This window comes from Malania oleifera, chromosome 3 (assembly GCF_029873635.1).
Source record: "Malania oleifera isolate guangnan ecotype guangnan chromosome 3, ASM2987363v1, whole genome shotgun sequence".
Classification (NCBI taxonomy): domain Eukaryota; kingdom Viridiplantae; phylum Streptophyta; class Magnoliopsida; order Santalales; family Ximeniaceae; genus Malania; species Malania oleifera.
In genome coordinates, this window is record NC_080419.1 from 27,002,355 (window position 1) to 27,016,382 (window position 14,028).

Sequence of the window (14,028 nt, forward strand, 5' to 3'; positions counted from 1 at the left end):
TTTAGTGATATATGAGCATACTTGATAGAGTATTTCAAGAAGTAATGTAGGTCAATAGTGTCCTGTCATATGGGTCTATGTTATTATAAGTCTGTATTATATTGTATCAACCAAACACAAATATATATATATATATATATATATATATATATAAACTTTTACTCCTGATATCTTACAATAAAAATTTAATGAAACCACCCACAAAAAAAAAAAAAAAAGTATCACTAGTCAATTTGATATTGAAAATTAAAATTTTAAAAATTTAGAACTCTATTATGACTCAACCAGGTTTTGAGTTGCCCCACAACCCACGGGCGCCTTGTCTGACTGCTCAGAAACTTCAAATTTCTGTATAATACAATTCGCGTCACGCATCTTTTATCGGAGTTCACATTGCCCCATCCCTCCTCTTTCCCTCAACTATATTTCTATAAATACCCTCCTCTGTTTCTCCCATCTCTACAACTCAGCATTCCTCTTCTTCTTCTTCTTCACCCTTCAGTAGTTTCTTGAAAAACACGCAGGATGGGTGTCGTCACCTTTAACGAGGAAATCACCACCGCTGTTCCTCCGGCCAAAATCTTCAAGGCCCTTGTCCTTGATTTCGACACCCTCATCCCCAAGCTCCTCCCCCAGCACATCAAGAACGTCGAGACCATCCATGGAGACGGGGGCCCTGGCACCGTCAAGCAGATCAACTTCGCCGAAGGCCAGTTCAAATCTCACTTGACCAAATTAATTTCTGAACTTTTTAGATGAATTGGTTTGGGTTTTTTTTTTTTTTTTTTTTTTTCAGGTATCACCCAATTGATCGATTGTTGCTGAAAGTCTTGTTGTTTTTGGTTCAATTTCAGGGAGCCAATACAAGTTCGTGAAGAACAGAACAGATGGAATTGACAAGGAGAACTTCGCGTACAGCTACAGCATAATCGAAGGCGATGCCCTGACGGAGAAGCTGGAGTGCATATCTTTTGAGATCAAGTACGAGGCCGCCGGCGATGGCGGCTCCGTCTGCAAGCGCACCGGAAAATTCCACACCAAGGGGGAGGTGGAGATCACAGAAGAGAAAATTAAGAGCGGGAAAGAGCAGCTGCATGGAATGATCAAGGCCGTCGAAGCCTACCTCTTGGCTAATCCTGATGCCTATTAATTAATTAATGCTTGCTTCATTTTTCTCGAATGTTGAAGGTGTGGATTTTTTTCATGTTTCTGTTTCTAGCCTGAGCTTGCTCTGGCTTGAAAATAATTGGAGTGAGAAGCTAGCAGTGTACTCATGAAAAGCAATTTCCAATTTAATAATTAACTTTGAGATTTTTTATCTTCTTTTTAAATGGTTATATTTGGATGACTTTGTTTGTAAGAATAAAGTAAAAAATATTAAACTTTTATAACATTTTTTTTTCCTATAAAGTACTATTAAAAATTAATTTTTAAATATAATTATTATGAATTAAGAAATATTCAATGTTAATGGTATCTAAAACTAATGGGATGGGTGAGTTACTATTCAATTGTTTGGCTGAGTGGGCCGGCCCCTAGAATGGGCTGGATTAGTCAGGTCGGCTTGGGACTTGGATCCATTTAATGGGGCAGCCCACATGGGCTTGAGTTAGAGCAAAGGTCCATCGTTGGCCTTAAATTAAAACTCAAGCCTAACTCGGGCTTCTAATTAGACCATGGGTCCACTGTGGGCCTCAAGTTAAAACACAAGCCCAACTTGGATTTCAAATTCTCACCTACATGATTTGATGATGATATCTAGGGCCTCTATTTTAGGTGAGAGTAATCAAATTCTCACCTACACAATTCATGCACTTGTTGTTTAGACACGAGACATATGACAAGTGGATCTCACTCTTGACAAGCATCATGCTAATCGAAGTGTGATGAATCCACTTAGTTTCTAGTCCAAGGCGCACACACATATGAAAAAACATGTCCCTTGTAAAAAAAAAAAGAACAAATATTAATGCAATGCCAATGCAATGAAAAAAAGGCCATACCCAGTGCATAAGGCTCCCACTTTGAGTGGGGTCTCGGAGAGGCAACCTTAAAACTTACCTCAAAAATCGAGAAAGAAATTTATTACTATTTATTTTTGTAAATAAATCATTGAGATCTTTCCATGTCTGTGACATAACAAAGACCCAAAAATAATTGATTTAATTAAGTAAAATAAACCCTCAAACCCCCCTCTAAACTAATTATTTCACCTTCGAGGGCACTACATGCATCACGCTTCAAGCCTCATGTTTTATAGTCACTTGTAGCGTTCCATGTACTCACACAATTATACTCAATGATTAGTATCATTATGCACGTCACACCAACCCAAAAAATGGTTTAATTTTTAAAACATAAAAACCGTTTCAACTCAAAGATCTAGAAATAAAAATATTATTATTTTTCTTTAAAGAAAAAAACTAAGACCTTTACATGCTCTGTAGAGCTAAAATTAATTACGTTAACTGACTAAACTAAAACATTAAACTCGTCTAAAAAATTAGTACACAATCAAGACATGCATCACATTTCACATTTTACACTTTACAGTTTATATACATGCATTGCTTGTACTTACACTATTACATTTTATGATTAGTGTTACTATGCCTGTCACATGAATATAATGAAACAGTTGAATTGTTTGATCATAAAGGAAGTTTCTTTGTGTCAAAAATTTATTTATTTTTATTTTTTTAAGAAAAAAAAAATAAAAACATTGAGATCTTCACATGTTCACAATGTAGCATATGGCAATCTTGACTTAACCAAATAAACTAAAGTCTCAGACTCCCAAAATCAATTAGCAGTACCATGTATCATGCTGCTCCATTGTCATACATGTATTACAAATCCTTACTCATGATGATTAGTATCACCTGTCACATGAATCTAGTGAAATGGTCTAATTCATTTACATCAATAAAGTTGTCTCCCTTAATTAATAGAGTCCATCTATGATTATGCTAATGTCTAGTAATTTTTTGTAAACAAACAAATTGAAGCACAAGCTATATATTTCTCTTAGATATAAAATTTTAGCCTTTTCTATGGAATTTTTTTTACTACTTTTTGAGGCCACCAATTAGGCTTTAAATTTTTTTTTTTTTATTTTAGAATAATATAATTTTCTACATTGAACTATCATAGTTCGGCTCTATTTTACTAGCCTACTATTTTTTTTTTCTTTTGTTTTTTTAACGGTCACAAAAATATCGGACAACCATAATTTAGACAAGTCATTTAAATATTAAATTTCAACTTTATCTTATATCAATTAAGTAGTGATTTGAGGGCAATCACTATTTCTTTTTTTCTTTTCTAATAATTAAACGGCAATCCACTTGGACAACTGCTTTAAGTTGATTTTTTGTTGGTCATTACGGTACTTGGTTATTGCCTTTTGGTTTATAAGTTATAATAGCACGAGGGCCCTACTCAAAATTGCAGATGCTAGAGGCAACCTCTAATTAAGTTATACCTATAAAATATACTTTGGTTCACATCTTGACATTTTTGAAGAAAAATTCAGAATTTAAATTTATTTTATTTTGTGTTTGAGAATATAAATTTTGAACCTTAAATCTAGTTTTGTATGAATTTGAATAAAAAATAATATACAATAATATTATATTTTTCTCAATTTAAAAAGGAAGAGAGAGAGAGGGGGGGGGGGGGGGAGGGGAATTTGGGGCTAGGGGTTAGGGGTAGGAGGGCCAAGTTGGGGGTTAATTTATTTTTAAGGGTGCCTATGGGGGGATTGTTGGGATTTCACATACTTCAAAGAAAATAATAAATTATAGTACTTCTAAAAGCACAAAGACCAAATTTTGATAGTCCTAGGTGAGAAAAATTAAAATGTCAAATCTAACCTCCAAGTTTAATTCATACAAAGTTAATTCCATCCATGTCTCAAATTTTATAATGTAAAGTCCATTCATCTTGTTTAATGACTATTTTTCTTCTATTGTGACTATTCATTTTCTTCTCTAATAATTGATTACCTCCTACGACTATTTAGTTGAATCTTGTAATTACGTGGTAGTCAAAGTTTCACCATTGGAATTCCAAGCATTCTAGATTTATGGCTTGTTGGCTTGTTAGACAAAGGAGAGTGCATCACATGCCCATTTATGCTATGATACTGTTGACCTAAGATAGAACTCCTGCATTTCTGCCCTGAGTATCTAACTCCACTTGAACCACATGTTTGCTGCTGTTGCTGCTACTGCAGTTTTCAGGCATTTGTTTCTCTTCCTTTACAGGAGTACGCTACCCCATGACTTTCTCTTCCTTATTAGCCACAGTCACACACTTGATCCTCCAATAGTTAGCACGTTAGGAAAATTAGTTTCATGTCTTGACTTTTTACGATGTCGCTCGCTTAAAGTTACAAATCGTTAGCTCTGATACCACTTGTTAGTACCAAAGGAGTCCATGCACTACAAAAAAAAAAAAGATTATTAGTGACGGATTTATATTAGTCGCTATACCAGCCGTTACTAATACTTATTAGTGACGAATATTCCAAACCGTCACTAATAATAAAGCATTAGTGACGGATTAAAACCATCACTAAAAATTTAAGCCCGTCACTATAGTTTCTATACCGGATTGACCAAGAATCGTCACTAAAGCCATAATATTAGTGACGGTTTCAAAATTGTCACTATTGTTCCATTATTAGTGATGGTTATGAAACCATCACTAATGGTCTATAATTAGTGACGGTTTTAGAACCATCACTATTGCTCTATTATTAGTGACGATTTTAAAACCGTCACTATTACTCTATTATCAGTGACGATTTTTAAGACTTCAATAATGCTCTAGTATTAGTGACGGTTTTAGAATCGTTACTATTGCTCTGTAGAGCTATTATTAGTGACGGTTTGACTTCACTAAAACTTTTTAAAAATGGTATTAGTGACGATTTTGAAACCGTCACTAATACTTAAATTGGATAATTATTAGTGAAATTAATATTGTTTCCAATTATTAATTTTTGTCAAAATCTGTAATTAAATTACATTTTCTTATACATTCATAATTGCAATAAAATTCATAAATTATTAAAACTTCTAATTCAAATTAAATTACAAATATGTTATACAAATTCAAATTTAAATACAAATACATTATATAATTTCAAATTCAAATACATTTAATCTGTTCAGATAACAAAGAAAGTTTTTAGCTGCATCTGTAGTGCATGACATCGTGCTGACATTGTCACAGTTGCAAACCCTACAAATTAATTAAGAAAGTTAAAAAAATTAGTATACGCTTTTATGAAAAATTTTGGCAGTATTTCTCCTGTAAAAATGACATTTTCCATAGAGATACTCCAAACCTAGGTGTTTATGATAAACAGTTCATAATAATCCAACTAGTAATTAATTTTGTGAGTGCACAAGAGCTTCATATAATAAGCATTAAATAATGTAACGTGTTCATGCATCCCATAAAACACATATATCATAATATAGTGGATTATCCCCATAAACAATATTTCATAGAGTAGACACAGTTGGTATGAGATTCACTATAAAATGAAAATCCCAAGAAAAAGAGCTCCTCTCCAAAGGAAAGAAAGAGATGATATGTGCATTGTGAAGAGTGGAAATTTTAAGAAGATGAAGTATCATCTACTCCAACGACTGTAACTAGGCCAAGCATCCTCCCAAAATCAAATCCTATTGCCATTAGCTACTCTAAAATGAATGGGAGGAAGGAACCAACAAGCAAAATGAGAAATAAATTTCTACAGACTTGTATGGAAAACAATGCCACTTCCTCTAGTGTTCCATCCATTCTGATGGACCCTATATTACTTTTAATCTCCTTTTTTGGAAATTAACAATTAATTTTTGGTTGTACATAAATTAAACTTAAACCTTGAAACATAAATAACAGACTCCAACCAAAATTGGCATAACCACCAAGCAAGCAAGAAATCAACGAAAAATTATATCATATACTCCAAAATTGGTCTTATGAATATTTCTTTCCTTTCCCTAAAATTTTCAACAAATTTTTGGCAGCATGCCGTTTATAAATAGAATATTTCCCAAACCTGCAAGTCACAAAAGCATGCAATTCACAATATTTTTGCATCATACAAATGTCATTTAGATTAAGACGTACATGCAACAACTTAAAAGTATCTACCAGCAGGCAATACACATCATTGCATCAGCCAGGGTATGTGTGGTGTTCCAATCAAGCATGCAGTCCTAATGTCCACTACCAGCATGCAATTCACAAGATATGTCAATCCAAGCATGCAGTCCAGAAGTTAAATCATGTATTAAACTGAAGTTAGATATATACCCATCTCTAACTGCAATGAGGTTATGGATGACAGAGAAGGACAACGAGGTCGTGGATGGTGGTGGTTGCATCAATGATTCTTTATCTAGTTTACCCGGAGTTTCTTTTCACAATTGATTTGAAATGCGATAAGCCTGCCCATGTAGACAAAATGAATTTTAGCCTTTCATCTGATAGGTTGTCGCTTATAGTTAAGGTATGATTTAAATATTAATTTTATTTCTCTTGAATCTTGGCGTGTGGATGCAATGACTGCAAGAAGGGCATCAAGATTCAAGAGAAATAAAATTAATATTTAAATCATACCTTAACTATAAGCGACAAACTATCAGATGAAAGGCTAAAATTCATTTTGTCTACATGGGCAGGCTTATCGCATTTCAAATCAATTTTGAAAAGAAACTCCAAATAAACTAGATAAAGCCCCTCCATTCATTGTATACACACTGCAAATGATATGCCCACTATAAAAAATAGAAGTTATCAAAAGTAGACCTAAAAGTTAATTAACAAACCCTTCTCAATGACGGAAAAATCTAAGGAAAAATCTACATAATTATAAATCCAATGTAAAAAATAAATATACTTTATAAAATTGCAAAGTTCATATTACTTTCAAGTTTTATGATACAACCCCCAATTATTCCTATATTGTTTCCAAATCTCATCCAAATCCCAATTATTCCTATATTGTTTATATTACCTTAAAGTTTGGAGTATTGGACTCTGAACGTGAAGTCTAACCTCCTCCTTAGTAATACTATTTCTTTTGCACAAAGTATTTTTTGTGGGAGAGAGGCAGATTGTGTATGTTATTTTTAGTAGACATTTAAGTGGTAGGATGTTCGTCGTACAGAGAAAAAAGGGCATTGTGTTCAAATTAGATTTTTTGATTTTGAGAAGGCGTGTGATTTAGCTAGTTGGGAGTTCTTGGATAGAGTGCCTTTGAGGAAGGGGTCAGGTGTTACGTGGAGGAATTGGACATTCCGCTGTTTATCTAATGCCTTTGTGAACCACCCATATGGATTGGAATCTCTAATGAATGTCCGTTCTAAATTAACTAAGTCTACATTGCCTTATTTATTATAATTCCTAAGTTTCACTCATCCTTTCAAAAATATTTTAACATTAAACGATTAAGTCTATCTTTTCTTTTTGTTTGGTAAAATTTTAACGCAATTTCAGCAGCATGCCGTCTGTAAATTGGACGTTTTCCCATAAAACCTGCACCTGATAGGTTCAAATAGAGCATTTATAAGAAGTTGAAGGTACATGAGAACCTATATCCACTACTAGTATGCAATACACATCAACTGCATCCGCCATGCAGGAGGCATTCTAGACAAGCATGCAATCATGTAGCATATTCACGACAGTAATACTTGTAACCATATCTTAAATTCAGAATATAAATAGCAGAGAACAGTGGATAGTATTTGGTTCATTGTAGTATTGTTATTCATCCAGACATTTGGACATGAACGTTATGAGATAATGAGAGCATTTAATTTAAATAATTATGAAATTGATGCTCCCTTTGAGTTATGTATATATTCAACGTACCACTTTTTCAAAATTTTAAATCCTCAGCCAAGTGTATATAACATTTTCAATGATTTCGGCACGGCAATGTACACCTTAAGCTTATCGGACCAAAAACATATAAATGAATGTCCGTTCTAAATTAACTAAATCTACATTGCCTTATTTATTATGATTCCTAAGATTCACTCATCCTTTCAAAAATATTTTAACATTAAACGACTAAGCCTATCTTTTCTTTTTGTTTGGTAAAATTTTGACGCAATTTCGGTAGCATGCCGTCTGTAAATTTGACGTTTTCCTATGAAACCTGCACCTGATAGGTTCAAACTGCACCTGATAGGTTCAAATAGAGCATTTATAAGAAGTTGAAGGCACATGAGAACCTATATCCACTACCAGCATGCAATACACATCAACTGCATCCGTCATGCAGGAGGCATTCTAGACTAGCATGCAATCATGTAGCATATTCACGACAGTAATACATGTAACCATATCTTAAATTCAGAATATAAATAGCATAGAAGATGTTTAAGTTTCCATTTGTTGGATGAGGAGAAGATAAGGCAGTGTAATCAATGGGAAAGGAGAGAATGAAGTGGAATTGGACTTGTGGGTTAATGGGTATCTATAAAAATGTGACATGTTTAAACTCAGCTTATGTAAAAACGTTTGTTTTTGTCCATTCATGACATGCTATGGTCATTTGGTAGCCACTAAAGTGGGACAATTCATGAAGTTTGAAGAAGCATCCGAAACATCTTCGAGACATGGTGGGATGAGAACTGCAGGGGCAGTTCTTATCCCTTAGTTGCCAAAATTATAAGAAAATGTGTGCAACTTTATGTTCTTCCGTTGAATGGCTTGAACAAACTTCTTCTTTTTTGGGGGGTGGGGGGTTAAAATGACTGAGCACAACCTGCATGACTTCTGTATAGTTTCTGGATTTTGTTCTGTGTGTTGGACAACTTGAATCTTTAGAAGTAATAGTCGAGGTAGTAGTGGTGATAAATAGTAAAATATTAGTTACAGTCAGTTGTTTTGGAAAAACTGAACATAATTAAGATTTGACTGCTTATCACCACTACTACCTTGACTATCACTTCTAAAGATTCAAGTTTTCCAACACACGGAACAAAATCTAGAAACTATACAGAAGCCATGCATGCTGTGCTCAGTCATTTTAACCCCCCACCCCCCCAAAAAAGAAGAAGTTTGTCCAAACTATTCAACAGAAGAACATGAAGTTGCACACATTTTCTTGTAATTTTGGCAACTGAGGGACAGGAACTGCCCCTGCAGTTCTCATCCCACCATGTCTCGAAGATGTTTCAGATGCTTCTTCAAACTTCATGAATTGTCCCACCTGAGTGGCTGCCAAAAGACCATAGCATATCATGAGTTGACAAAAACAAACGTTTTTACATAAGCTGAGTTCAAACATGTCACAATTTCGGACATACCCATTTACCCAGAAGTCCAATTCCACTTCATTCTCTCCTTCCCCATTGATTACACTGCCTTATCTTCTCCTCGTCCAACAAATTGAAACTTAAGCATCTTTAAACTTCATGAATTGTCCCACCTAAGTGGCTGCCAAATGAGCATAGCATATAATGAGTTGATAAGTTCAAATAGAGCATTTATAAGAAGTTGAAGGCACACGAGAACCTATATCAACTACCAGCATGCAATACACATCAACTGCATCTGCCATACAGGAGGCATTTTAGACTAGCATGATTTAACATGAAACTCAATTTGTGATCATAATACCTTATAATCAATCAGAGGAGCCACCCGCATCATCTTGTCCAAATCGGCGCATCCTTTTCTCTAACCGCGCCTACCTATCCACCATGGCTTGCATCTGGGCTCGAACGGTGGAGAGGTCCAATCTCAGTTCCGCGTTCTCCATAGCAATCCTCTGCATCTGTCGAGCCATCTCCTGCTGATCAGACTCAGCCTCTCGACGCTGTCATTCCATCTTTGCACGAGCTGCCGCACCCATGGATGATGATGCTATTGGGGCGATGTATCTACTTCCAAGACCTTTCACCTAGCCCCCTGCTCATACCCCAAGCAACTGGGAAGTGATCTTGAAATCTGTCATGTGCGGACTCCCCTCTGAAACAGGTGCATCCCTCAGCTCGACCATCTGTGCCTAATTTCAATCATGAAAATGATAAAAAAGAATAAGTAAGACTACAAATTTGATGTTTTGAATAAAGTAATAAACTAAATCTTTCACTTCACTTATATGTCGATCCTGCGCACCCTCGCACCACTCCCCCGATCGCCGTTGGTGTGTTCTCTGATACAGATCCGGCAATGGCTCCTCTGTGCCAGTCTTGGGATCATGCTACATTATCATATAAGTCATCGTTACTATTATGTCATGTAATGGTCAGATAATTTTATATATAGTAATTACCTGGCGATGATTTATAAATAGCCTCGATCCACTGCAATGCGTCGTAGGGAGTTTATTGCAGTTCGCAGCATTTGTTTCACATATGGCTTGCAAGGAAGATGTCATGCTGACATATTAGGGACATCATTTTTAAAAATTAGTGATTAGAATACAAACACATCACCTGATAGCGCGGGTCGCGGAAATGGTGACAGACCACATCCCAATCTTCTTGGGATATCTTATCATATGGCCGCGCTTCTGCTTCATCTCCCATCGCTCAAAAATGGGAGCGCATTTTTGAGTGATAGCTCTTAAATTTATTACACAATTGGACGTCGACCGTCCTCCTCACATGGTTATCCTCGAGGATGTCTATATCAAACTCCTCATTTATATATAGGTAATACAATTACAATGTTAGACAGTTGTTAATTGGCTAGTATATTAAAAGTAAAAAAACATTTAAATTAAAAACAGTTATATAGGGTTAGGGAACTTACCAAAATGTGCATGTAAAGGACCATGCGCTGCTCATGAGTCACCTAGGGCTAGTTGAATGCGGTGATTGGAGCATACTGTCGGCATATAATGTCGAGCTCCCTCGTCCACGCGGTGCACCAATAGTTTAGCGGGGTGGTGTATCCTGGAGGAATGTCGATCCGAATCCGCTATTTAGTACTATCCATGTGCTTCTTCAGCGACATGTTCTTTGCTGCACCACGACCTGACCTGACCGTGGATGTAGATGCTGAAAGTAGAGTTAATTTAAAAACAACATTATAAGAGATCCCACGTGAATAACTATCATCAACAGTTGACATGTAAATAAATTAATCGTATCCATACCAACACTGCTCATGACGGTCGGCAACTCACCTTACGTGTCAGTCGTATAAGTGGTATCCATGTCTAGCCGAGGTGCCGATGGCTCAGACAATGGTGCTGCCGTATCAGTACCGACGTGCTCCGCCGGTCTCGAGGATGTCGGATCATCCTCATGCGATGTAGTAGGGGGCCTGAAAGGAAGTCTCCAACATCGACCTCCTGGTGTCATATTTGTAAAGAATTATACAAGTCAATATAAGAAGAACGAATTTTTAAGTTATTTACACATGTCAGATACATAGTGACAAAAATAGACAAGTACATATATGAAGTACGAATATTAGATGGATGCAGCAGACATGTATTTTTAAGTTATTTACACATGTCAGATACATAGTGACAAAAATAACATGCTTACCCCCTATACGTCCTCAATATTCATATCATCCTCACTTTCTAAAGTGTCTTCCTCTTCACTACACGATCCCTGTTTCATCTTCCCCATCAGTTTCCTCATCATCGATGAAGTGAACGTCTACAGAAGGTTCAATTGTAATGTCAGGAGCTCCTACGTGTTTTGCCCTAGCACCATCCTTATGCAATGGTATAGGATCAGTGCCTTCTTCGACAACATCTATTTCAGATTGCGCTGCTGCGTGGATAAATGGCTTATCTTCTTGGAATGCAGTCTCACTGGCACTCTCACTATCTGTCACTTCTGCAATTGCGTACAAACTTTGGGGAGGAATCTTTTGGGCCACATGCCATTCACCCTTCAATTTGGTGTATTTAAGGTAAAACACTTGTTCTGCCTGCGTCGCAAGCACGAAAGGGTCATTTTGATACTAGGTCTTGCTAAAATTGACATTGGTGAAGTAGGCATTGATGTTTATCCCAGTCTTTTTATTGCCGATGTCCCTCCAGGTACACTTGAATAGGTCGATGAACTTGTTTGCTCCATAGCTAAGCTCTATAATATCATCCAACACACCAAAGTAGTCAATATCTTCATCTCCTTCTGTGCCTAGCACCGCAATCCCACAATTTTGGGTTCTTCTATGTAGTTCGAGGGATTTTGTATGAAATCGTAACCCGTTAACAATGCAACCGCTATAGCGGTTAACTCGTTGATCAGGGCCACATGCCAACGCGTACAAATATTTACTTGTCGTTGGTTCCTTATTGTTATACATGACTTTCATCTATAAAATAAACAGGAGTTTAGAAGAATACCATAAATAGTGAAACCATACATTGCTTCTAACTGAAGCAGTTTTTGTTACTTACATGACTCCCAAACCAATTGATAAACTCCTTCTTTTGTCTTTCATCAACATTCCGTTCATTTTGGGCCAGGAGTTCAGCTTTATGTTCGCTATATGCAACAGTAGTACATGTTAATGTCAAGAAAGTATATAATTATGCATATGTAAATACAATGCAAAGTAAGGAGTTTGGAACAACGTACTCGATATATGGAACAGTTTCATCACAATTGTTGAGGACGTAAAAATGAGCCTTTTCTAGGACGTCGATGTCAATGAAATCATAAACTTGTGCACTGAGAGGCCGAATATTTTCTCGAAATATAAAGCTCCTGGGTTCTTCATCTTTGGCATTAATAGCATGAACGTCTCCATTTTGCTCATCACGAGTGAACATTGTGTCAATATCATGTAGATACATTGAGCAAAATGCAAGACATTCACTGTCAATGTACGCCTCAATGATTGAACCTTCCGACCGTGCCTTATTGCGCACGTACCCCTTCAAAGTCGACAAGAACTTGTGCACTTTATGTAGCATTATCGACTTGTAGACACAATGAAGAAAAAAAATTCAAATAGGGAAATCACGTGACCATTGTACACGGACTTTATACTTTACCTCTCAATAGGATACATTCAACGATATTGAACCGGTCCTCCAATTATGGTCTCCCTTGGTAAATGGACAGTTAGGTGGACCATCACATCGAAGAATGCTGGCGAAAAAATTTTCTCTAGCTTGCATAGTATGATCACGATGTCATCCTCTAACCGTTCAAGTACATTTACACTCAATTTTTTTGAGCACAACTGCCGAAAAAAGATTCCCAGCTCAATCAGCACCGAGCAAATATCTTCAGTCAAGTGTCCATGAAGGAAAACGGGTAGAACCCGTTGTAGAAGGACGTGACAGTCATGACTTTTCATTCCTAGCATCTTCCCTTCCTTCGTATTTATGCATCGAGCTATGTTCGATGCATATCCATTAGGGAACTTCACTAATTTCAACCAGTCGAAGAATTTATTCTTCTTATCCTTCGAGAATGTGTAACAAGCTAATGGCATCAGAATTTTGTCCCCATCACGAAACAGGTGTAGCTCAGGTCGTATTCCCATGTCTTCCATATCTCGGTGAGCATTTGCGGTGTCCTTTGTCTTCCCATTTATATCAAGCAATGTACCAATGATATTCTCACAAATGTTCTTTTCGATGTGCATGACATCCAAGTTGTGGCGTAGTAGAAGATCTTTCCAATATGGCAACTCAAAGAAGATGCTTCTTTTTGTCCAATTCAACTCCCACTCAGCGCATTTTATTTTTCTACTGGTCCGTGGTTTCCAAAATTTCACATGTCCAATCAACCTTAGCTAGTTTAATATCTCTTCCCCACTTAGCCGCTTTGGCGGCGACCTTCGTTCAGGTTTTCCATTGAAGCTTCTGACGCCACGAGTCCTCCAAGGATGTCCAGTTCATAGAAAACGGCGATGACACATAAAGCGTAACTTGCGGCCATGCTTCAAGGATAAGGACCCAACATCCTTATTACATACTGGGCATGCTAAGTAACCTTTTGTGCTCCAACCTGACAGGTTGTTGTATGCGGGGAAATCATTAATTGTCCACAAGACTGCAGTATG

At 36.6% G+C, this 14,028-nt stretch overlaps 1 protein-coding gene across 1 annotated transcript; it reads left to right on the forward strand.

Annotated features, from left to right (window-relative positions):
* The first annotated feature begins 309 nt into the window (after positions 1-309).
* On the forward strand, positions 310-1,323 carry LOC131150761 (major allergen Pru ar 1-like). The gene is made up of 2 exons (XM_058101696.1): positions 310-709; positions 855-1,323. Exons 1-2 carry the CDS (start codon positions 526-528, stop codon positions 1,148-1,150), a joined length of 480 nt encoding a protein of 159 aa, XP_057957679.1. The 5' UTR covers positions 310-525; the 3' UTR covers positions 1,151-1,323.
* Positions 1,324-14,028: the final 12,705 nt, after the last annotated feature.